This window comes from Heteronotia binoei, chromosome 20 (genome assembly GCF_032191835.1).
Source record: "Heteronotia binoei isolate CCM8104 ecotype False Entrance Well chromosome 20, APGP_CSIRO_Hbin_v1, whole genome shotgun sequence".
NCBI lineage: Eukaryota > Metazoa > Chordata > Lepidosauria > Squamata > Gekkonidae > Heteronotia > Heteronotia binoei.
Window position 1 is genome coordinate 34719420 of NC_083242.1, and position 25735 is coordinate 34745154.

The window sequence follows — 25735 nt, forward strand, 5'->3', positions numbered from 1 at the left end:
TATGTGACACAGAGTGTTGGACTAGAAGGGCCATTGGCCTGATCCAACAGGGCTTCTCTTATGTTCTTATGTGACTCAGAGTGTTGGACTAGAGGGGCCATTGGCCTGATCCAACATGGCTTCTCTTATGTGACACAGAGTGTTGGACTGGATGGGCCATTGGCCTGATCCAACATGGCTTCTCTTATGTTCTTGTGTGACTCAGAGTGTTGGACTAGAAGGGCCATTGGCCTGATCCAACAGGGCTTCTCTTATGTGACACAGAGTGTTGGACTGGATGGGCCACTGGCCTGATCCAACAGGGCTTCTCTTATGTTCTTCTGTGACTCAGAGTGTTGGACTAGAGGGGCCATTGGCCTGATCCAACATGGCTTCTCTTATGTTCTTATGCATTTGGGTTGGGAGCCATTCGTGGGAAGGGCGGGATATAAATCCCAAATAAATAAATAAATAAATAAATTTGAATTGGGGATGGTCCGCCCATTGCTCAGGCCTCTTCCTCTCCGCACTCTCAATAGCTGGGTCTGTGACATCAGAGTCTTCTCTTTTCCCTTGTTGGAAGATTCCAGGGACTTCAAGGAGGGAGGGTGTAGAAGAAGTTCTTCCTCCATGGCAGGGGGTAGTATTCAAAGTATTTTGCGAGGGTAGTGTTTGATTAAGGAGCCCCGTGGCGCAGAGTGGTAAAGCTGCAGTCCTGCAGTCTGAACTCTCTGCTCACGACCTGAGTTCGATCCCGGCGGAAGCTGGGTTCAGGTAGCTGGCTCAAGGTTGACTCAACCTTCCATCCTTCTGAGGTCGGTAAAATGAGTCCCCAGCTTGCTGGGGGGAAAGCGTAGATGACTGGGGAAGGCAATGGCAAACTAACCCATAAAAAGTCTGTCGTGAAAACGTCGTGAAAGCAGCATCACCCCAGAGTTGGAAACGACTGGTGCTTGCACAGGGGACTACCTTTACCTTTTTATGATTAAGTTAACCTCATATTCCAGAATATTCCCCCCCAAAATGTTTTTCTTTCTTTTGTACAGAATGATATACATATGAATTGTTCTGGCCCTTTCCTTTCCTCTCCTCCCTTAGTTTGTATGCAAACCTGGAATTGTTTCCCCTCTCTTGTTGGCAGATTGCCTTTGAGGAACACCGAAAGCTACTGGAAAAAACCTGAAAGGACTCTTCAGGAAACTGTCTGTCTACCAACGTATAGCACCATTATGTTTTTATGTTTTTTAAAGGTTTTAATGGATGTACGTGTTTCTGATGTCATTTTAGAAGAGGAAGATGATATTTGGATTTATATCCCACCCTCCAGTCCGAATCTCTGAGCAGCTCACAATCTCCTTTATCTTCCTTCCCCACCACAGACACCCTGCGAGGTGGGTGGAGCTAAGAGAGCTCTGACAGCAGCTGCCCTTTCAAGGACAACTCCTGCGATAGCTATGGCTAATCCAAAGCCATTCCAGCAGCTGCAAGTGGAGGAGTGGGGAATCAAACCCAGTTCTCCCAGATAGGGGTTTATGCACTTAACCACTGCACCAAACTGGCTCAAACTGACAGGTTCTAAATAAAAAAAAATTAAAGCAAGCTGCACCAAACTGGCTCAAACTGACAGGTTCTAAATAAAAAAAAATTAAAGCAAGCTGTTTCCATCCCACACTGGTTGTTTGTTTATTTATTTATAACGGCCATAGACCAGCAAACAAGTCATAAAAGTCCAATTCATAACCACTGTTTGTTCTAGCACCTAACCTCCCCCTTTAATACGTTTGCGCTTAAAATTTCTATTTCTTTTAAAGAGTCTGTTGTGTTTCCTATGAAGCTGTACCTGGATCGAGGCAGACTGCCTCCCTGGGTTCGAGAAACATCACATTTATGTAAGCTTATGCGATAGGTTTGCTTTAAGTTCCTCAACTGAAACCCAGCCGGGTCCAAAATGATGCTGCCCCCCCACAAGTAAATGGTTTTGTCCAGGGGCGGAATTCTAGCAGGAGCTCTTTTGCGTATTAGACCACACCCCCTGATGTACCCAATCCTCCAAGAGCTCACAAGGCTCTTTTTTGTAAGCACTTGGAGGATTGGCTACATCAGGGAGGTGTGGCCTAATACGCAAAGGAGCTCCTGCTAGAATTCCACCCCTGGTTTTGTCCTCCCCAATCCCGATGAACAAGAAACCAAATTCTCTCTCCCTGCTCCCGTTCTGTTCCAAAAACCTCACCTCAATATCCGTCAGAAAGTGCACGGCTTCAGGCAGGGTGACTAGCCGGTTCTTGTTTAAAACCAACTTCCGTAGCTTAGCGCACCTGGAGGGGGAAAGAAGGCCCAGTAAACACACACGAAGGTCGGAAGCTCCCTCAGCCCGAGGCAGTCTACCTGTCCCTCCAAGCTTGGGACTGTCTGCTCTGACAGGTTCAGGAAGAGAAAGGCCTGTTTGAACGCCTGCCGTGCAGGATTCTTTAACTGCAAAGAAATATCGTCTGGGAAACAGCCCTGTTCTCTCAAAACGTCAGCGCTAAAACCGGCCACGTAGCATCTAAGAAGGGAAAGGTGTGCATGAAAACAGGGCAACCATGGCACAAGTTGGAAGATGGCCCTGTTCTTGCTGCAGTATGAGACCGATGGAGTGGGACGGGCTCGTTCTGGATAGTGTGACGCCAAAGCTTTATTCTGCTTTAACACTGGACGGTCTTGCAAATTCCAGTCTATAGAATGTTTATCAGTTATGAAATCGCAGGGCTTTTAGGAACAGTCATTTCTGCCATGCGGAACAAGCCCTAGAGCAGAGGTGGCCAAACTTGCTTAACATAAGAGCCACACAGAATAAATGTCAGATGTTTGAGAGCTGCAAGACATGAACAACAGAGGGGAGGGAGGGAGGAAGGAAGGAAGGGAGGGAGGGAGGGAGGGAGGAAGGAAGGAAGGAAGGGAGGGAGGAAGGGAGGGAGGGAGGGAGGGAGGGAGGGAGGGAGGAAGGAAGGGAGGGAGGGAGGGAGGAAGGGAGGGAGGGAGGGAGGGAGGGAGGAAGGAAGGAAGGAAGGAAGGAAGGAAGGAAGGAAGGAAGGAAGGAAGGAAGGAAGGAAGGAAGGAAGGAAGGAAGGAAGGAAGGAAGGAAGGAAGGAAGGAAGGAAGGAAGGAAGGAAGGAAGGAAGGAAGGGCCATCTATTTGTTTAAAACCAACTTGATTTAAAACATTCTGGATCCTCCCTCTGAGCCAAACTGCTCACGAAGCAGCTAATATTCAACAGCAAGAACAAAAAAAAAATTGAAACGTTCAGAATAAAAATCAAAGGAGAGCATTTAAAAATTATGAATTTGATGAGTAACATCTGGAACAGAACGAAGAGGGAGGGAGGGAGATAGATGAGAGAGGGAAGGAGAGGTGGAAAGAAAGCAAACTTTATCTTTAAATGCCTTCCCCAAGCTGCCAGCTGACTTGGCTTGGAAGTGATTTCAAGAGAGAACTGCCTTCTCCAAGCCGGCCAAGGGCGCAGTGGAGGCTTTGAGACCCACACAATATGTGTGGAAGAGCCACATGGGGCTCCTGAGCCACAGTTTGGCCATCTGTGCCCTAGAAGTATTTTCCATCTCATCAGGTGGAAAATGTAAGTTGCTAATGTTTTAATGCTGATTTTATAATTGTAACTGTATCTACTATGTATGGTTTATTGTATATTATATTCATATGTTGTGAGCCGCCCTGAGCCTGCCCTGGCGGGGAGGGCGGGATACAAATAAAGTATTATTAGGTGTCACCCAGTTCTCTTATATAAGTCCTTGCTTTGCTTCCGAGGAGCTGGATGTAGTTCCTAGACGGTGTGCCACCAAACGGGGTTGGTTTGGGTCTCAAAGCAAGTCCCTCATCTCCAGGCGCTGCTCTGAGCGGAGGGCAAAGGGCCGAATCCTGCATCTGAGTCCCGTCAGGCGAGGTTCCCACTCCAGCCGCTTTGGACCTGGGGAATCTGGGGAAGGAGGGCGGGGCCTGCCACATACCGACAGAGGCTTTCTGGGATGAGTTCAAGGTTGTTGTTCGCGGCCATGAATTCTTCCAGGTTAGCCAGCTTCCCAATGCCTGAGGGAATGCCGTCGAAATCCAGCTTGTTGGAATTCAGGTAGAGCCTCTTGAGCTTGGTCAGCTTGCAAACAGCTGACTGGGGAGAGGGAAAAGACAAAAAGAAAAATCAGGTGGAAGAGGAAGACAGGCCAAGACCAGGACTTTATTTGTAGCAGGAGCTCCTTTGCATATTAGGCCACACCTCCTGATGTAGCCAATCCTCCAAGGGATTACAGGGTTCTTCTTACAGGGCCTAATGTAGGGTTGCCAAGTCCAATTCAAGAAATATCTGGGGACTTTGGGGGTGCGGCCAGGAGACATTAGGGGTGGAGCCAAGATCAAGGCTGTGACAAGCATAATTGAACTCCAAAGGGAGTTCTGGCCATCACATTTAAAGGGACGGCACACCTTTTCAATTCCTTCCTTCCTTAGGAAATAATGGATAGGGGCACCTTCTTTGGGGGCTCACAGATTTAGACCCCCTGGTCCAAATTTTTTGAAACTTGGGGGGTATTTTGGGAAGAGGCACTAGATGCTATACTGAAAATTTGGTGCCTCTACCCCCCAAAACAGCCCCCCCAGATACCCGTGGATCAATTCTTCATTATTTTCTATGGGAATAAATCTCCATAGGGAATAATAAAGTTCCCAGAAGACATTTCCCTCCCCTCCCCCGCTTTCTGACGACCCTGAAGCGGGGGGAGGGCCTCCAAACCGGGGGATCCCCTGCCCCCACCTGGGGATTGGCAACCCTAGCCTAGTGTAAGCTCCAGGAGGATTGGCTACATCAGGGGGGTGGGGCCTAATATGCAGAGGAGTTCCTGCTACAAAAAACCCCCCCGGCTGAGACCACACGGCTGGTACCACTTCCCACCCGAAGTGATAACTTTTGCAACTGTTTAAATAACTGTATTAAATTTAATTTTTTTTTAAATTCCACCCAAAGTTTTAAATTCTGTTTTAAAGTTTTAAAATACTGTTTTAAATTCTCACCCAAAGATAACTGCTGCAACTGTTTTCGATTACTGGTTTTATTGATTGCATGTGTACCTTTCGTTGTACGTCGCCTAGAGCCCGGGACTGGCCGGGATTAGGCGATTCAATAATAATAAAATAATAATAATAATAATGCTATCTGAAGCAGAGATTCAGAGCTTAATGAACAGGCAAATTTTTCAGACAATAGTGCACACACCCCGGCATCCACTTCCTCTATGTAAGCTCACAGCACAATCTCAACACTTCTCCCCATTGCTGGTTGAAGCCCCCCAGCCCTTGCTGCTTCAAGCTCCACCCTGGCAGCAAAAAGTCCCACCCGTCACTTCTCAATCTCTGCCTCTTTCCATCACAAATGCACCCAATCGGCCCTTGAGTCAATAAACCTTGAACCTGGGTCGACACCTGGGTTTTTGGCCTCAGTGTGACACAGTGTGTTAGACTGGATGGGCCACTGGCCTGTTCCAATACGGCTTCTCTTATATCTATACTTGTTGTGGGGCAGTGATGTTCTGTGTTCTTGGTGCTTGGATGGCAAGGATGGGAAGGCTTCTGAAATGAAGTGAAGTGGCCAAGTTTGCGGATGACACTAAATTGTTCAGGGTGGTGAGAACCAGAGAGGATTGTGAGGAACTCCAAAGAGATCTGTTGAGGCTGGGTGAGTGGGCATCAACATGGCAGATGCGGTTCAATGTGGCCAAGTGCAAAGTAATGCACATTGGGGCCAAGAATCCCAGCTACAAATACAAGTTGATGGGGTGTGAACTGGCAGAGACGGACCAAGAGAGAGATCTTGGGGTCATGGTAGATAACTCACTGAAAATGTCAAGACAGTGTGCGTTTGCAATAAAAAAGGCTAACGCCATGCTGGGAATTATTGGGAAGGGAATTGAAAACAAATCAGCCAGTACCATAATGCCCCTGTATAAATCGATGGTGCGGTCTCATTTGGAGTACTGTGTGCAGTTCTGGTCGCCGCACCTCAAAAAGGATATTATAGCATTGGAGAAAGTCCAGAGAAGGGCAACTAGAATGATTAAAGGGCTGGAGCACTTTCCCTATGAAGAAAGGTTGAAACGCTTGGGACTCTTTAGCTTGGAGAAACGTCGACTGCGGGGTGACATGATAGAGGTTTACAAGATAATGCATGGGATGGAGAAAGTAGAGAAAGAAGTACTTTTCTCCCTTTCTCACAATACAAGAACTCGTGGGCATTCGATGAAATTGCTGAGCAGACAGGTTAAAACGGATAAAAGGAAGTACTTCTTCACCCAAAGGGTGATTAACATGTGGAATTCACTGCCACAGGAGGTGGTGGCGGCCACAAGTATAGCCACCTTCAAGAAGGGTTTAGATAAAAATATGGAGCACAGGTCCATCAGTGGCTATTAGCCACAGTGTATGTGTGTATATAAAATTTTTTGCCACTGTGTGTTGGACTTGATGGGCCGTTGGCCTGATCCAACATGGCTTCTCTTATGTTCTTAAATTCTGGCCCCACTGATGGACCTCCTGATGGCACCTGGTGTTTTTGATCACTGTGTGACACAGAGGGTTGGACTGGAGGGGCCATTGGCCTGATGCAACATGGCTTTTCTTATGTTCATACTTCTGGGGCAATGATGCTCTTGGTGCTTGGGCAGCAAGAGTGGGAGGGCCCTGCTGGTGGACCTCCTGGTGGCCCCTGGGTTTTGGCCACTGTGTGTCACAGAGGGTCAGACTGGATGGGCCTGATCCAACATGGCTTCTTTTATGTTCTTATGTCTAGGGCAGTGGGACAGAGGTCTTCTTGGTGCTTGGGGGGGGGCAACAGTGGGAGGGCTTCTGGAGTTCTGGCCTCACTGATGGACCTCCTGTTGGCACCTGGGTTTTGGTCACTGAGTGTTACAGAGTGTTAGACTGGATGAGCCATTGGCCTAATCCAACATGGTTTCTCTTATATTCCAGTTTGGTGTAGTGGTTAAGTGAGCAGACTCTTATCTGGGAGAACCGGGTTTGATCCCCCACTCCTCCACTTGCAGTTGCTGGAATGGCCTTGGGTCAGCCATAACTCTGGCAGGAGTTGTCCTTGAAAGGGCAGTTGCTGTGAGAGTCCTCTCAGCCCCACCCACCTCACAGGGTGTCTGTTGTTGTGGGGGTGAAAGATAAAGGAGATTGTGAGCCGCTCTGGGACTCTGAGATTCGGAGTGGAGGGTGGTATATAAATCCAATATCATCTTCTTATATCTGGAGCAGTGATGCTCTGGGTTTTTTGTGCTTTTTGGGGGGGGTGCGGAATAGTGTGAGGGCATCTGGAGTTCCGCCCCGCTGGTGGAACTCCTGATGGCCCCTGGGTTTTGGCGACTGTGTGTCACAGAGCGTCAGACTGGATGGGCCATTGGCCTGATTGAACATAGCTTCTCTTCTGTTCTTATGTTGAAAGATCCAAATAGTCAGCTGTGTAGGTCTGAAGTAGTAGAACAAAATAGGGGTCACGTCGCACCTTTAAGACCAACGTAGTTTCATTCAGAACGTAAGCTTTTGTGTGCTCTCTAAGCACACTTCATCAGACGAGGAATAGAGAGCACACGAAAGCTTACGTTCTGAATAAAACTACGATGGTCTTCAAGGTGCGACGTGACCCCTATTTTGTTCTCCTGTTCTTATGTCGACGAGAATGTCGATCATGTGGGGAGGGCGGCACCTACCGGCAGAGAGGTGAGCTGGTTTCGCGAGAAGTTGAGGGTCTCCAGCCGTGTCCACTGGTCGATGCAGAGGGAAAGCTCAGAGATCTGGTTGCTGCTCAGGTTGAGACGCCGCAGGTTGGACAAGGTGTAGAGACACTCGGGGACGCGGGACAAGTCGTTACAGGAGAGGTCCACGTCTGGGCACAGAAAAGGAAGACGGTCACACAGGCAGATCGCGATCCGCGGACAGCAGCGTTTGACTGCACACGACGGAACTCATACCGGTTAGGTTGACCAGCCCTTCCAGGCTGGTGGGCAGGTTGCTCTGAGTCCGTTGCGTGTTCCGGAGGTGGAGAGTCTGCAAGGCGATCATCGCTGGAAGTTGTCTTGGGTTCGAAAGAGGGAAGAAACGGTAGCGAGGGGGAAAAAAGGAACAGAGAAGGCCACTGATGGTCCGTCAACAAGCAAAAAAGATTTCCAGATGAAGGAAAGATCGCTTTGAGTTCTGCCGCTTGCAATGGCCAGACGCTGATGTTGCCGGTGGGCAGAGGGGTGGTCTGGTAGTTGCCCCCCTTCACCTCTAGCACCCTAGACAATTGCCTAGCTGACGCTACCACAGAACTGCCTGTGGATTTTGCAAGGATTTGCATGATTTATTTCATTCTGATAAACCATCTTGCTGGCTGTAATTCTGGCCCCTCATTAAAAAATCTGTACCGAGGTGGCCAAACTGTGGCTCGCACGTATTGTGTGGCTCTCGAAGCCCCCTCCAGCTCCTATCGGTCAGCTTGGAGAAGGCATCTCTCTCTTTAAATCATTTCGCCAAGCCAAGCCAGCAGGCAGATTGGAGAAGGCACTTAAAGTTAAAGTTGCTTTCTTTCTCCCTCTACCTCCCCATCTTATTTTCCTTCCTTTCTTCCTTCCATCTTGCAGCTCTCAAACATCTGACATTTATTTTATGTGGCTCCAATGTTAAGCAAGTTTGGCCACCCTGGTCTGTACTAACTATTGCTCAGTTTTTAAAATAATACTTCTTAACTGGCTGCTTTGGTTTTACGTTGTTGCTTAGGATTTGCATGAGTTTAAAAGAGGTAGGAAATCATTCCGATTTCTGTAAGGAGGGGAGGTTGCATGCCTTTAGAGAACATGGCTAAAATGTATGTTCTGACTTACGACAATCCTATTAATTAACGTCCTCCAAAATGTTCTATAATTAACAGCCTTGTCCTGGTCTTACAAACCCAAGTCCACGGCTTCCTTTATTGAGTCAATCCCTCCCACGCTGGGTCTTTTCTCTTTTCCTGCCGCTTTCAACTTTTGTACTCTTTATCAATAAATTAAGGAACGTGGAAAGGTGCCGGGTTCAAATTCCCCACTCTGCTGTGGAAGCTTGCCAGGTGACCCGGGGCCAGTCACACACACTTACCCACCTCACAGGGTCATTGTGAGGCTAAAATGGAGGGCTAGGAGATCCAGGTTCAAATCTTCACTCTGCCATGGAAGTTAGAATGGATAAAAGGAAGTTCTTCACCCAAAGGGTGATTAACATGTGGAATTCACTGCCACAGGAGGTGGTGGTGGCTACAAGCATAGCTTCAAGAGGGGATTGGATAAGCATCTGGACCAGAGGCCCATCAGTAGCTATTAGCCACAGCTTGTCGTTGGAACTCTCTGTCTGGGGCAGTGATGCTCTGTATCCTTGGTGTTTAGGGGGGCACAGTGGGAGGGCTTCTAGTGTCCTGGCCCCACTGGTGGACCTCCTGATGGCACCAGGGTTTTTGGCCACTGTGTGACACAGAATGTTGGACTGGGTGGGCCATTGGCCTGATCCGACATGGCTACTCTTATGTTCTTATGTCTGGGGCAGTGATGCTCTGTATTCTTGGTGCTTGGGGGGGGGGGCACAGTGGGAGGGCTTCTAGTGTCCGGTCCCCACTGATAGACCTCCTGATGGCACCTGGTGTTTTTGGCCACTATGTCCAGAGTGTTGGACTGGATGGGCCATTGGCCTGATCCAACATGGCTTCTCTTATATTCTTATGTCTGGGGCAGTGATGCTCTGTCTTCTTGGTGCTTGTGGGGGGGCACAGTGGGAGGGCTTCTAGTGTCCTGGCCCCACTGGTGGACCTCCTGATGGCACCAGGGTTTTTGGCCACTGTGTGACACAGAGTGTTGGACTGGAGGGGCCATTGGCCTGATCCAACATGGCTTCTCTTATGTTCTCACTAGGTGACCCTGGGCCAGTCACACTCTCTCCGCCTAGCCTTCCTTGCAGGATTGTAGTGAGAATAAAACAAAAGGAAAAGAGCCAGGAGATTCTGGTTCAAATCTCTGCTTTGCAACACAAGCTCGCTGGGTGATCCTGGGCCAGTCACCCACACCCCTCGGCCTAACCTAGATGAAGACGACTGCAGATTTGTAACTCGCACTTCCCTCTGACTCAGAGCGGCTCACAATCTCTTTTACCTTCCTCCTCCACAACAAGACAACAACAACCCTGTGAGTTGGTGGGGCTGAGAAAGCTCTGACTGAAGCTGCCCTTTCAAGGACAACTCCTGCAAAAGCTATGGCTGACCCAAGGCCATTACAGCAGGTGTAAGTGGAGGAGTGGGGAATCAAACCCGGTTCTCCCAGATAAGAGAGCTCTGGCTGACCCAAGGCCATTCCAGCAGCTGCAAGTGGAGGAGTGGGGAATCAAACCCGGTTCTCCCAGATAAGAGAGCTCTGGCTGACCCAAGGCCATTCCAGCAGCTGCAAGGGGAGGAGTGGGGAATCAAACCCGGTTCTCCCAGATAAGAGAGCTCTGGCTGACCCAAGGCCATTCCAGCAGCTGCAAGGGGAGGAGTGGGGAATCAAACCCGGTTCTCCCAGATAAGAGAGCTCTGGCTGACCCAAGGCCATTCCAGCAGCTGCAAGTGGAGGAGTGGGGAATTAAACCCGGATCTCCCAGGTAAGAGAGCTGTGGCTGACTCAAGGCCATTCCAGCAGCTGCAAGTGGAGGAGTGGGGAATCAAACCCGGTTCTCCCAGGTAAGAGAGCTGTGGCTGACCCAAGGCCATTCCATCAGCTGCAAGTGGAGGAGTGGGGAATCAAACCCGGTTCTCCCAGGTAAGAGAGCTGTGGCTGACCCAAGGCCATTCCATCAGCTGCAAGTGGAGGAGTGGGGAATCAAACCCGGTTCTCCCAGGTAAGAGAGCTGTGGCTGACCCAAGGCCATTCCATCAGCTGCAAGTGGAGGAGTGGGGAATCAAACCCGGTTCTCCCAGATAAGAGTCCGCACACTTAACCACTACACCAAACTGGCCTACATTGCAGGGTTGCTGTACTGATAATATGGAGAAGAAAAGGGGGGATATAAATGACTTAAATAAATTTCCAGCACCGGAACAGAGAACCACAGGCTGACTGAATTCTGCACACCCTGCCAATTCCCTCGCTCCAAATACCCAATCGCAGGTGAGCCTCGCCTGCCCCTTCCCTCCCTTTACCTGAGCTGAGCGTGCATGAGAGGGTTATTGTCCAGGATCAAGGTCTGCAGGTGTACCAGGCGCCGCATCTGGGGGGGAAGGCTCTCCAGCTTGTTGTCGCTCAGGTCCAGGTACAACAGGTCAGTCAGGTTGATAAACAGCTGGTTGGGGATGCTGTCAATGCTGCAGGGTGGAAGAGAAGGGGGGGGGGATGACTAAACAGACAGGTAACACCCTCCTTCACAGCCGGGCAGGTCCTGGCTCCAGCAAGTTATGCGCCAGCTCGAGGGTGGGGAGGGGTAAGGAGCAAGAGATGCTGCAGAAGGTGGAACTGCAGTTTCCGGCAGAACAGGTACATGTGGGAAAACAGATGCACAGGCCTGATCCTCACCAGAAAGCTTCCCCCCCCTGCCAAACCAACTTTTACGATCTTCCCCAAATGTCTGCCATTGTGTTCACTTATTTAATTTTTTTAAAATGTGTATCTCGCCCTATCCCGCAAGGGGGCTCAGGGCAGCTTAATTCCAGATGCTTGAAGTGATTCAGCCACACACAGCCCACAGGGCCTTCTCGGCCTTGGCCCCCAAATTCCGGAACTCCCTCGGCAGCCCAGTTCACGTACGGCCTTTAGTGGCAGTGTGATGGGCAGCGTCGCCTCAGCTCTGCCCAGGGCTTCTTTTGAGAGCCAGTTTGGTGTAGTGGTTAAGTGTGCAGACTCTTATCTGGGAGAGCCGGGTTTGATTCCCCACTCCTCTGCTTGCATCTGCTAGCATGGGCTTGGGTCAGCCAGAGCTCTGGCAGAGGTTGTCCTTTAAAGGGCAGCTTCTGTGAGAGCCATCTCAGCCCCACCCACCTCACAGGGTGTCTGTTGCGGGGGAGGAAGGGAAAGGAGATTGTGAGCCGCTCTGAGACTCTTCAGAGTGGAGGGCGGGATATAAATCCAATATCTTCATCTACCTCACAGGGTGTCTGTTGTGGGGGAGGAAGGGAAAGGAGATTGTGAGCCGCTCTGAGACTCTTCGGAGTGGAGGGCGGGATATAAATCCAATACCTTCATCTACCTCACAGGGTGTCTGTTGTGGGGGAGGAAGGGAAAGGAGATTGTGAGCCGCTCTGAGACTCTTTGGAGTGGAGGGCGGGATATAAATCCAATATCTTCATCTACCTCACAGGGTGTCTGTTGTGGGGGAGGAAGGGAAAGGAGATTGTGAGCCGCTCTGAGACTCTTTGGAGTGGAGGGCGGGATATAAATCCAATATCTTCATCTACCTCACAGGGTGTCTGTTGTGGGGGAGGAAGGGAAAGGAGATTGTGAGCCGCTCTGAGACTCTTCGGAGTGGAGGGCGGGATATAAATCCAATATCTTCATCTACCTCACAGGGTGTCTGTTGTGGGGGAGGAAGGGAAAGGAGATTGTGAGCCGCTCTGAGACTCTTCGGAGTGGAGGGCGGGATATAAATCCAATATCTTCATCTACCTCACAGGGTGTCTGTTGTGGGGGAGGAAAGGAAAGGAGATTGTGAGCCGCTCTGAGACTCTTCGGAGTGGAGGGCGGGATATAAATCCAATATCTTCATCTACCTCACAGGGTGTCTGTTGTGGGGGAGGAAGGGAAAGGAGATTGTGAGCCGCTCTGAGACTCTTCTGAGTGGAGGGCGGGATATAAATCCAATATCATCATCTTCTTTGTAGCAGGAACACCTTTGCATATTAGACCACACCCCTCATATGTAGCCAATCCTCCTGGAGCTTCCAGTAGGCCCTCTACTAAGAGCCCTCTAAGCTGTTGGAGGATTGGCTACATCAGGGGGCGTGGCCTAATATGCAAAGGAGTTCCTGCTACAAAAAAAGCCCTGGCTTTGCCTCTTGCACTCCCCCATCCTTCCGCCTCAGGCCTCGGATCACAGGGGAAGGGAGCACGAACCTCCTGCACCTCTCAGATGAGTCCTGACCAATGAAGACTAGAGAGGTCAGGCCAGTGCATGCTGATTGGCTGCCCTGGGGGCCCTTTCACAGATGACTGGGCAGGGACAGATAACCCCAATCTACAAGATGAACCCTGATTCAAATATGGCGAGATCTCAGTGGCTACCAGCCATAGTGACGATAGGGAGCTTCCATGTTCAGAGGCAGTCAACCTCTGGATCCCAGAGCCAGGAGGCAACCTCTGGGGAAGGCCTCAGCCTCTCTGCCCTGCTGTGGGCCCTCCCTCCAGAGGAACTGGCTGGCCGCTGTGTGAGACCGGAGGCTGGACTAGATGGACCTTTACTGGTCTGATCCAGCAAGGCTCTTCTGATATTTTTATCATGGGAAGACCTTGGCCTCTCTGCCCTGTGGTTGGCTCACCAGAAGGACTGACTGGCCACTGTGTGAGATGGGATGCTGGGCTAGATGGACCCTCACTGGTCTGATCCAGCAGGGCTCTTCTGGTGTTCCTATCAGGGGAAGTCCTCGGACTCTCTGCCCTGTTGTTGCCCTCCAGAGGAACTGGCTGGCCACTGTGTGAGACAGGAGGCTGGACTAAATGGACCTTTACTGGTCTGATCCAGCAGGGCTCTTCTGATGTTCTTCTCAGGGGAAAGCCTCGGAGGCCGCCAGTTGTGTGTGAGTTGAAGCCAGTGTGTGAGACAGGAGGCTGGACTAGATGGACCCTCACTGGTCTGACCCAGCAGGGCTCTTCTGGTGTTCTTCTCAGGGGAAGGCCTCAGTCTCTCTGCCCTGTTGTTGACCCTCCAGAGGAACTGGCTGGCCCCTGTGTGAGAAAGGATGCTGGACTAAATGGACCTTTACTGGTCTGATCCAGCAGGCCTCTTCTGATGTTCTTCTCAGGGGAACACCTTGGCCTCTCTCCACTGTTCTTGACCCGCCAGAGGAACTGGTTGAAGCCAAGAGGCTGGACTAGATGGACTCTCACTGGTCTGATCCAGCTGAGCTTTTCTGAGATTCTTAAGTTACCTGCTCTGAGTTGGGAGATTGGGGGTGGAGCCTCCACAAGGTAGGATTTAGGGAAGGACCTCAGCATATTACAATGCCCGAGAGTCCACCCTCCAAAGAAGCCATTTTCTCTAGGGGACCTCATCTCTGTCATCTGGAGATCTGCTGTGATTCCAGGAGAACTCAAGGCCCCACCTGGAGTTCAGAAACCCTAGGAAGTGGCCTTAAGTAAAGCCACTCTGCTTCAACACACACACCCTGATCTTACCGGGCCTATTCTACAGGGCTGTTGTAAGGAGTAAAAGTGTGAGCCCTGAACATGGAAAGCGAAACAATCCTCGCTTGTTGACACACCCGTTTTGCAGACCAAAGGAGGGCATACTTGCTTTCGGTGAGGCCCCCAGGTTGTCCTAAAATATTTATTTCTTACTTTTGCATTCATAAAATCATAGAGTTGGAGGGGACCTCCAGGGTCATCTAATCCAACCCCCCTGCACAATGCAGGAAACTCACAAACACCTCCCCCTAAATTCACAGGATCCTCATTGCTGTCAGGTGGCCATCCAGCCTCTGTTGAAAAACCTCCAAGGAAGAAGAGCCCACCACCTCCCAAGGAGGAAGCCTGTTCCACTGAGGAACCGCTCTAAACTCACAAACCCCTCCCCCTAAATTCACAGGATCCTCATTGCTGTCAGATGGCCATCTAGCCTCTGTTGAAAAACCTCCAAGGAAGGAGAGCCCACCACCTCCCAAGGAGGAAGCCTGTTCCACTGAGGAACAGTTCAGAAAAGGGCAACTAAAGTTCAGAAAAGGGCAACTAAAATGATTAAAGGGCTGGAACACCTTCCCTATGAAGAAAGGTTGAAACGCTTAGGGCTCTTTAGCTTGGAGAAACGTCGACTGAGGGGTGACATGATAGAAGTTTACAAGATAATGCATGGGATGGAGAAAGTAGAGAAAGAAGTACTTTTCTCCCTTTCTCACAATACAAGAACTCGTGGGCATTCGATGAAATTGCTGAGCAGACAGGTTAAAACGGATAAAAGGAAGTACTTCTTCACCCAAAGGGTGATTAACATGTGGAATTCACTGCCACAGGAGGTGGTGGCGTCCACAAGCATAGCCACCTTCAAGAAGGGGTTAGATAAAAATATGGAGCAGAGGTCCATCAGTGGCTATTAGCCACAGTGTGTGTGTGTGTGTGTGTATATATATATATATATATATATATATATATTTATTTATTTATTTGGCCGCTGTGTGACACAGAATGTTGGACTGGATGGGCCATTGGCCTGATCTAACATGGCTTCTCTTATGTTCTTATGTTCTTAACCGCTCTAAACTCACAAACACCTCCCCCTAAATTCACAGGATCCTCATTGCTGTCAGATGGCCTTCTAGCCTCTGTTTAAAAACCTCCAAGGAAGGAGAGCCCACCACCTCCCAAGGAGGAAGCCTGTTCCACTGAGGAACCGCTCTAAACTCACAACCCCCTCCCCCTAAATTCACAGGATCCTCATTGCTGTCAGATGGCCGTCTAGCCTCTGTTGAAAAACCTACAAGGAAGGAGAGCCCACCACCTCCTGAGGAAGCCTGTTCCACTGAGGAACCGTTCTAAACTCACAAACACCTCCCCCTAAATTCACAGGATCCTCATTGCTGTCAGATGGCCATCTAGCCTCTGTTGAAAAACCTCCAAGGAAGGAGAGCCCACCACCTCCCAAGGAGGAAGCCTGTTCCACTGAGGAACTACTCTAAACTCACATCCCCCTCCCCCTAAATTCACAGGATCTTCATTGCTGTCAGATGGCCATCCAGCCTCTGTTGAAAAACCTCCAAGGAAGGAGAGCCCACCACCTCCCAAGGAGGAAGCCTGTTCCACTGAGGAACTGCTCTAAACTCACATCCCCCTCCCCCTAAATTCACAGGATCCTCATTGCTGTCAGATGGCCATCTAGCCTCTGTTGAAAAACCTCCAAGGAAGGAGAGCCCACCACCTCCCAAGGAGGAAGCCTGTTCCACTGAGGAACCGCTCTCACGGTCAGGAAGTTCTTCCTAATGTTGAGTTGGAAACTCTTCTGATTTAATTTCAACCCATTGGTTCTGGTCCTACCTTCTGGGGCCACAGAAAGCAGTTCTGCACCATCCTCTATATGACAGCCCTTCAAGTACTTGAAGATGGTGATCATATCACCTCCCAGCCGCCTCCTCTCCAGGCTAAACATGCCCAGCTCCTTCAACCTTTCCTCCTAGGACTTGGTCTCCAGACCCCTCACCATCTTCATCGCGCTCCTCTGGACCTGTTCCAGCTTGTCTATATCCTTCTTAAAATGCGGTGCCCAAAACTGAACACAATACTCCAGGTGAAGTCTTACCCGAGCAAAGTGATACCATCCTCTATGCAGAAAAAAAAGATTTTGCTAACTTACCTGTTATGTTTCAGGTTCAGCACCAGCATGTTTTTTGCATTCTCCAGCTCTCGGGGACACTCCGTCAACTGGTTGTAGCTCAGATCCTGGGATAAAAAGAGGAAGGAGTCCTTGGGCATTAGATTTGTATCCTGCCCCATTCCCTGCCACCTGGGCTCAGGGCGACTTCCAACCATCAGGCAGACGACAGATTTCCACATTCCACAATTTTAAAATCAACATTATATCAGTCGAAACCCAGAGTAGAATGAAAGCAGCGGCACAAACCCACAATGAGTGCAAATTTGAGCAGCTCGAAGAGCAGCTTTCCTAAGTAAAAACAACTTCACTTGGCAGCAAAACGCAGACTGAGCTGTTGACCAATGTATCTTCCTTGTGGGTGCCAACACTGAGAAAATTGGCCTTCTGCTTTTGGCAGACTTCATTTTCATAAATAAGGGAATATGAAACAAGGCCTTAGCCACAGGAAGAGGAGGAAGAAGAAGAAGAGGAAGAAGAAGAGGAAGAAGACGGAGAGGAGGAGGAAGAAGAGAAGGAAGAAGAGGAGGAAAAAGAAGAAAAAGAAGAGGAAGAAAAGGAAAAAGAAGAGGAAGAAAAGGAAGAAGAAGAATAGGAAGAAGAGGAAGAAGAGAAAGAAGAAGACTGCAGATTTATACCCCGTCCTTCTCTCTGAATCAGAGTCTCAGAGCGGCTTACAATCTCCTATATCTCCTTCCTCCACAACAGACACGCTGTGAGGTGGGTGAGGCTGAGAGAGCTCTCCCAGAAGCTGCCCTTTCAAGGACAACTCTTGCAAGAGCTATGGCTGACCCAAGGCCATTCCAGCAGCCACAAGTGGAGAAGTGGGGAATCAAATCTGGTTCTCCCAGTTAAGAGTCCTCATACTTAACTGCTATACCAACAGGGGGCCCCATACAAATGGAGGCATTTCCTGAGAACTTTGCTTGTGTAAGGGCTTATTTAGTAGATACAATAAAGGTTTTTTTTAACGCCTTCTTTGGCTCAGTCAGAAAGAGACTGTTGTAATACACTGTTGTTTTCAAGCCAAATGCTAGCCTTCACTCGCCCAATGGAACCACCTTTAAGGTGGCCAAACTGTTAGCCAGTTGGAGCCGGTTTTATCTAGGACTGTATTTGACTCATTTCGGGTTTTTTAATGCCCTAACTGGAGATTTTAAGTTGTGGTCTTTTATGTTTTTCTAGCAGCCCCGTGGCACAGAGTGGTAAAGCTGCAGTACTGCAGTCCGAGCTCTCTGATCACAACCTGAGTTCAATCCTAACGGAAAGCGGGTTCAGGTAGCCGGCTCCAGGTTGACTCAGCCTTCCATCCTTCCGAGGTCAGTAAAATGAGTCCCCAGCTTGCTGGGGGGGAAGTGTAGATGACCGGGGAAGGCAATGGCAAACCACCCCATAAAAAGGCTGCCATGAAAATGCCGCGATGCGACGTCATCCCAGAGTTGGAAACAACTGGTGCTTGCACAGGGGACTACCTTTACCGTTTTTAAAAAAATGTGCTTCTTATAATCATAGTTTCATCTATGCCATAAGCCACCCTGAGTCTCTACAAGGTAGAAAATCAGCTAATAAATGCTTTAATAATAAACTAGAACCAAGCGTTGCTAAAACTAGATGCTCACCCTCGAGTATGGGGTTTTTACCTCCGTATAGGGCTGAATATCTCACCTGCCTAAATGGCCCCTTGGCAACGCAGAGCATATTAGCTAACTAGGTTCAATGTGCTACCATCTGCGATACTTCTCAGAAGATTCCATAAAACTCCCTATGCTAACAGACTGTGGTCTAGTGCATGTCCAGAGATGGAAACTTTAGAACATGTGTCATAGAATCATAAGAGTTGGAAGGGATCTCCAGGGTCATCTAGTCCAACCCCTGCACAATGCAGGAAACTCACAAACCCCTCCCCCTAAATTCACAAGATCCTCATTGCTGTCAGATGGCCATCTAGCCTCTGTTGAAAAACCTCCAAGGAAGGAGAGCCCACCACCTCCCAAGGAGGAAGCCTGTTCCACTGAGGAACTGCTCTAAACTCACAAACCCCTCCCCCTAAATTCACAAGATCTTCATTGCTGTCAGATGGCCATCTAGTCTCTGTTTAAAAACCTCCAAGGAAGGAGAGCCCACCACCTCCCGAGGAAGCCTGTTTCACTGAGGAACCGCTCTAAACTCACAAATCCCTCCCCCTAAATTCACAGGATCTTCATCACTGTCAGATAGCCATCCAGCCTCTGCTGAAACACCTCCAAGGAAGAAGAGCCCACCAAGGAAACCTCCAAGGAAAAACCTCCAAGGAAAAACCTCCAAGGAAGGAGAGCCCACCACCTCCCGAGGAGGAAGCCTGTTCCACTGAGGAACCGCTCTAAACTCACAATCCCCTCCCCCTAAATTCACAGGTTCTTCATTGCTGTCAGATGGCCATCTAGCCTCTGTTGAAAAACCTCCAAGGAAGGAGAGCCCACCACCTCCCAAGGAGGAAGCCTGTTCCACTGAGGAACTGCTCTAAACTCACAATCCCCTCCCCCTAAATTCACAGGTTCTTCATCGCTGTCAGATGGCCATCTAGCCTCTGTTTAAAAACCTCCAAGGAAGGAGAGCCCACCACCTCTAGAGGAAGCCTGTTCCACTGAGGAATCGGTCTCACGGTCAGGAAGTTCTTCCTAATGTGGAGCCGGAAATTTTGTTCCTTAACTGTACCTTTTATTCTTTTTTTATAATTTAAATTTTATTGAAAAAAAGGAATTTTTTACAAAGTTTTTGTTGTGATTCCCTATGATAGGGAACTGTACCTTTTATTCTGACCTACATTCCATACTCATTGACGCCTCCTGTGTCTGAGTGAGCAAATCGCTAAACCCTGACAAATGTAAAACTGTCTTCTTGCTGTCAACTCGGAAACCAATTGTCAAATGAAACTGTGGCAAAATTTTTGCATTTAGCATCTGGGCGGCGCTTAATGTATTTGTAAACTGCCGTTTGATGGGCAGATGCGTTCCTTGCTATGTTGGATATCACGCCAATAAAGGTTATCGACTGATAAACTAGAAATCGTTTGCACTGAAAGCAACAACGGCAGGGGTGCCAAACATGCAGTTCGGGGGCCAAATCAGGCCCCTGGAGGGCTCCTATCAGGCCCCCGAGCAACTGGCTGTCATCTGCTTCCTTCTCCCTATATCTTGCTTCCTTCTGCATCACAGCTTGCTTTGCCAGGCTTGCTCAATTGCACTACACAGGAACTACACAGCAAAACCTCCACTGACTGAGGCTCCACCCTCGGGGAGGAAGGAACAGCTCGCTTTGCCAGGCTCTCTCAGCCGCACAGCAGAGCTACTGAGCCAAGCCTCACTTCCTTCTATTGGCTGAGGCTCCCTCCCCCAGGGGAAGGAAGGAAAGAGCCAGCCCCCTGGACCCCATAGGAGAAATACAAAGAAAGCATCTTTAAGACCCATGAGTGCTAACGTTTGAAGCATGTTTTAAGTTTTTAAAATATATATATATATATTTGTGTTCTTTATAAAATTTATCTCTGTGCTACCTAACCTTAAATAGGTACATACATGGCCCGGCCCGACAACGTCTCATTTGTGTCAGATCCGGCCCTCCTAACAAATGACTTCGACAGCTCTGAACAAAGGGATATCACACACCAAGACTGGGCCTCCTTTCTTCTGCCATTGCTATATTTTTCACTATGAACATATGAAGCTGCCTTATACTGAATCAGACCCTTGGTCCATCAAAGTCAGTATTGTCTTCTCAGACTGGCAACGGCTCTCCAGGGTCTCAAGCTGAGGTTTTTCACACCTATTTACCTGGACCCTTTTTTGGAGATGCCAGGGATTGAACCTGGGACCTTCTGCTTACCCAGCAGATGCTCTACCACTGAGCCACCGTCCCTCTCCTGCTCTCCAGGGTCTCAAGCTGAGGTTTTCCACACCTATTTGCCTGGACCCTTTTTTGGAGATGCCAGGGATTGAACCTGGGACCTTCTGCTTCCCAAGCAGATGCTCTACCACTGAGCCACCGTCCCTCCCCGTCCCTAGAACCTCTTCAGTCCTCTGAGGATCTTTAAATCTACAAATTAGGCTCCGGGGCTTGTCAGGGTGAGAATACAAGAGATCTTTGTTTAGCAGCAATCATCCCTGGCCCCGCCAAAGCGCTTACAGGTTCAAGGTCTGACCGGCCCGGTTTTTATGCAAGAATGTGCGCTAAGGATCTCTGCGCTACGTCTGCTCTGAAACACTCACCTACGCTTCGAAAGGTCACAATTTCCTTTCTGGGCCGCCCCACCTCTCCTACTCGGCAAGAAGTCTACCAGAAAAAGTACCGGTAAAATCGTTTGCCGCCATGGAGAAAACCAACCATGGAGAAAAGCAAAAACATACCAACACAGAGAGATCGTCCAGCTGGAAGATGTCGTCGGGAACGCCAGAGTTCTTCAAGCAATTGGCTCGGGCGACGATGGCCTAGAGGAGGGAGTGAGAGATGATGTCATGGAGAGGTGGGCCGTAGCTCAGTGGCAGAACATCTGCTTTGCTTGAGGAAGGTCCCAAGTTCAATCCCTGGCCTCTCCAGGTGAACGGAGAAGTGATTTGGAAAAAAATTCCACCTGAGGCTTTGGAAAGCCGCTGCCGGTCAGAGTAGACAATACCAGACTTGAACATATGAACATATGAAGCTGCCTTATACTGAATCAGACCCCCCCTTGGTCCATCAAAGTCTGTATTGTCTTCTCAGACTGGCAGTGGCTCTCCAGGGTCTCAAGCTGAGGTTTTTCACACCTATTTGCCGGGACCCTTTTTAGTTGGAGATGCCGGGGATTGAACCTGGGACCTTCTGCTTCCCAAGCAGATGCTCTGCCACTGAGCCACCATCCCTCCGCAATGCTTGATAAGGCATTCTCACTTAGGAATGGGCTGTGAGTCAATGGAAGAGGATCAAAGCTTTTGGGAAACCTTTCATAGCCTGAAGCCTTGGAGAGCAGCTGCCAGTCCAACTGGGCGATGCTGAGCGACATGGACCAATGGTTTGTCTTGCTACAAGGGGAAACCATTTTGCCCATTGAGGAGGATGATATTGGGTTTATATCCTGCCCTCCACTCCGAATCTCAGAGTGGCTCACAATCCTCTATATCTTCTTCCCCCACAACAGACACCCTGTGAGGTGGGTGGGGCTGAGAGAGCTCTCCCAGAAGCTGCCCTTGAACCTCTGCCAGAGCTATGGCTGACTCAAGGCCATTCCAGTAGCTGAAAGCGGAGGAGTGGAAAGTCAAACCCAGTTCTTCCAGAGAAGAGACCGCGGACTTCGCCACTACACCAAACTGGCTGTGAGAGGGCTCACACAGCAGCTGCCCTTTCAAGGACAACCTCTGCAAGAGCTCTGGCTGACCCAAGGCCATTCCAGCAGGTGCAAGTGGAGGAGTGGGGAATCAAACCTGGTTCTCCGAGAGAAGAGTCCGCGCACTTCACCACTACACCAAACTGGCTCTCAAAGTTTCAGTTTCAGTTTATTTCAATTTATATCCCGCCCTTCCCGCCGAAGCGGCTCAGGGCGGCTCACCACATATAAAATCTAACATAAAGTTTGGCTTTAAAATACATCCATTTACAACAATGGCTTTAAAAATACATCAATTTAGACAATTTAAAACTGTAAAATAATAAAACGTATAGAACAAGCGATCTGCCAAAATGATACACTACAACCTTCCATAAAGTTTCCAATGTCAGTTAGTTATAGGCCAGCCGGAAGAGGGCTGTCTTGCAGGCCCTGCAGAACTGCCCAAGGTCCCGCAGGGCCCTCACCTCTTCCCGCAGCTGGTTCCACCAGCAAGGTGCCATTATCGAAAAGGCCCCGTCCCTGGTGGATTTCAGACGGGCCTCCTTTGGCCCGGGGATTACAAGCAGGTTTTGAGAACCCGATCTCAGTACTCTCTGGGGAACATGTGGGGAGAGACGGTCCCTAAGGTAGGCAGGTCCTAGGCCATATAGGGCTTTAAAGGTAATAACAAAGCAGACTAAGTGCTGATCGTTAGAAAAGAGATCAGCATTGATTTATGTACTTCGTAAACACCCCACTCAACATTCTCCCTCCTCCCTTTATTCTCACAACAACCTTGCGAGGTAGGTCACACGGCGTGTGTGTGATCATCCCAAGGTCCCCCAGTGAGCTTCCACAGCAGAGAGAGTGGATTTGAATCCTGGGTCTCCTAGACTGATGCACTAACCACTACATTACACTAGCAGAAATAGACAATTTATTCCGGGAGGGGACTTAGGAGCAGTTTGTAGCATTCCAAAAGCGGCAGCGACCAACTCTTACCCGCAGGCAGGGGAGGCCGGAGAGCTCCCCATGGAGCGTGGTTAGGCTGTTGTGGCTCACGGAGAGATGCTCCTGTTCGGAAACAAGTAAGGAACAGACACACAGTTATCAGTGCAAACAATGCTGCAAGGTAGGGTTAAGCAACCAGCCCAAGTGAGGAGACTTGGCTCTCTGCAGTCCGGGCTGGACACTGCGACCGCTGCGCTCCTGGGGCTGGAACCAGTTTTCGTATCCAGCATGGAATGTGGCACCCTGAGTGGCCGAGCTTTCCTTGCACACGAGTAGACACACCCCCTGATAGCTACGAAGGGAAAAAATTACTCCTGCAAATATGAGAAATCTCATCCTGACGGCAAAGATCGACATCCTGATGACAAATCCACTGGCTTACGCTTTCACGTCCTGGAAACAACAAGCCAGGGAGGAATTCTGCTGGTCCAGATTCTCTGGGTCTTATCCCCAGGACGGACCATTCCCAAAGTCAGCAGCCCTGCGACCCCCAAAGCCTCCAGACCCCGTGAGCGAAGCTGACCCCTTACCAGCTTCTGGAGGGCGGACAACTCCTCGGGCAAGTAGCAGAGGCCGGTCCGGTTGAGTTTCAGCCATCGCAAGCTGGTCATCGACTTCACGTGCTCTGGAAAATAGCCCCCCTGAGCACAGAGGGGGGAGAAATGAGGTCAGATCGACGGCCGTTTGAGAGCCACGGAGAACATAAGAGAAGCCCTGTTGGATCAGGCCAATGGCCCATCCAGTCCAACACTCTGTGTCACTGAAGAACATAAGAGAAGCCCTGTTGGATCAGGCCAATGGCCCATCCAGTCCAACACTCTGTGTCACATAAGAACATAAGAGAAGCCCTGTTGAATCAGGCCAATGGCCCCTCCAGTCCAACACTCTGTGTCACATAAGAGCATCAGAGAAGCCCTGTTGGATCAGGCCAGTGGCCCCTCCAGTCCAACACTCTGTGTCACATAAGAACATCAGAGAAGCCCTGTTGGATCAGACCAATGGTCCATCCAGTCCAACACTCTGTGTCACATAAGAACAGAAGAGAAGCCCTGTTGGATCAGGCCAGTGGCCCCTCCAGTCCAACACTCTGTGTCACATAAGAACATCAGAGAAGCCCTGTTGGATCAGGCCAGTGGCCCCTCCAGTCCAACACTCTGTGTCACATAAGAACAGAAGAGAAGCCCTGTTGGATCAGGCCAGTGGCCCATCCAGTCCAACACTCTGTGTCACAGAAGAACATAAGAGAAGCCCTGTTGGATCAGGCCAGTGGCCCCTCCAGTCCAGCACTCTGTGTCACATAAGAACATAAGAGAAGCCCTGTTGGATCAGGCCAGTGGCCCCTCCAGTCCAACACTCTGTGTCACAGAAGAACATAAGATAAGCCCTGTTGGATCAGGCCAGTGGCTCCTCCAGTCCAACACTCTGTGTCACATACGAACATAAGAGAAGCCACGTTGGATCAGGCCAATGGCCCCTCCAGTCCAACACTCTGTGTCACATAAGAACATAAGAGAAGCCATGTTGGATCAGGCCAATGGCCCCTCCAGTCCAACACTCTGTGTCACAGAAGGACATAAGAGAAACCCTGTTGGATCAGGCCAATGGCCCCTCCAGTCCAACACTCTGTGTCACATAAGAACATAAGAGAAGCCATGTTGGATCAGGCCAATGGCCCCTCCAGTCCAACACTCTGTGTCACATAAGAACATAAGAGAAGCCATGTTGGATCAGGCCAGTGGCCCCTCCAGTCCAACACTCTGTGTCACAGAAGGACATAAGAGAAGCCCTGTTGGATCAGGCCAATGGCCCCTCCAGTCCAACACTCTGTGTCACATAAGAACATAAGAGAAGCCATGTTGGATCAGGCCAATGGCCCATCCAGTCCAACACTCTGTGTCACATAAGAACATAAGAGAAGCCATGTTGGATCAGGCCAATGGCCCCTCCAGTCCAACACTCTGTGTCACATAAGAACATAAGAGAAGCCATGTTGGATCAGGCCAGTGGCCCATCCAGTCCAACACTCTGTGTCACAGAAGGACATAAGAGAAGCCCTGTTGGATCAGGCCAATAGCCCATCCAGTCCAACACTCTGTATCACACAGTAGCCAAAATTTTTTTTATGTGTGTATATATACACACACACACACACACACACACACACTGTGGCTAATAGCCACTGATGGACCTCTGCTCCATATTTTTATCTAAACCCCTCTTGAAGGTGGCCATGCTTGTGGCCACCACCACCTCCTGTGGCAGTGAATTCCACATGTCAATCACCCTTTGGGTGAAGTACTTCCTTTTATCCGTTTTAACCTGTCTGCTCAGCAATTTCATCGAATGCCCACGAGGTCTTGTATTGTGAGAAAGGGAGAAAAGTACCTCTTTTTCTACTTTCTCCATCCCATGCATTATCTTGTAAACCTCTATCATGTCACCCCGCAGTCGACGTTTCTCCAAGCTAAAGAGTCCCAAGCGTTTCAACCTTTCTTCATAGGGAAAGTGTTCCAGCCCTTTAATCATTCTAGTTGCCCTTTTCTGGACTTTCTGCAATGCTATAATATCCTTTTTGAGGTGCGGCGACCAGAACTGCACACAGTACTCCAAATGAGACCGCACCATCGATTTACACAGGGGCATAAAACCATGGAGGTTTTATATTTATCTACTGAGTACAATACAAACTGGGTAGGGTTGCCCACCAGGAGATCCCCCGGTTTGGAAGCCCTCCCCCCCCACTTCAGGGTCATCCAAAAGTGTGGGGGAGGACTGGAGGGAAATGTCTGCTGGGCATGCCATTATTCCCTATGGAGACCAATTCTCACAGGGTATAATGGAGAATTGATCTG

The 25735-nt window shown here is 49.6% G+C and overlaps 1 protein-coding gene across 1 annotated transcript in view; it reads right to left on the reverse strand.

Moving 5' to 3' along the window:
• FLII (FLII actin remodeling protein) overlaps nucleotides 1–25735 on the reverse strand; it is a 78369-nt gene that overhangs the window by 47383 nt on the left and 5251 nt on the right. Inside the window, exons 2-10 of the mRNA XM_060260681.1 lie at nucleotides 23414–23524; nucleotides 22875–22946; nucleotides 20938–21018; nucleotides 16538–16623; nucleotides 11193–11354; nucleotides 7987–8090; nucleotides 7726–7901; nucleotides 3982–4139; nucleotides 2210–2294 (exon numbers count right to left, since the gene is read on the reverse strand). Of these exons, the coding sequence (XP_060116664.1) occupies nucleotides 2210–2294; nucleotides 3982–4139; nucleotides 7726–7901; nucleotides 7987–8090; nucleotides 11193–11354; nucleotides 16538–16623; nucleotides 20938–21018; nucleotides 22875–22946; nucleotides 23414–23524 (1035 nt within the window). The remainder of the gene's footprint in view (nucleotides 1–2209; nucleotides 2295–3981; nucleotides 4140–7725; nucleotides 7902–7986; nucleotides 8091–11192; nucleotides 11355–16537; nucleotides 16624–20937; nucleotides 21019–22874; nucleotides 22947–23413; nucleotides 23525–25735) is intronic.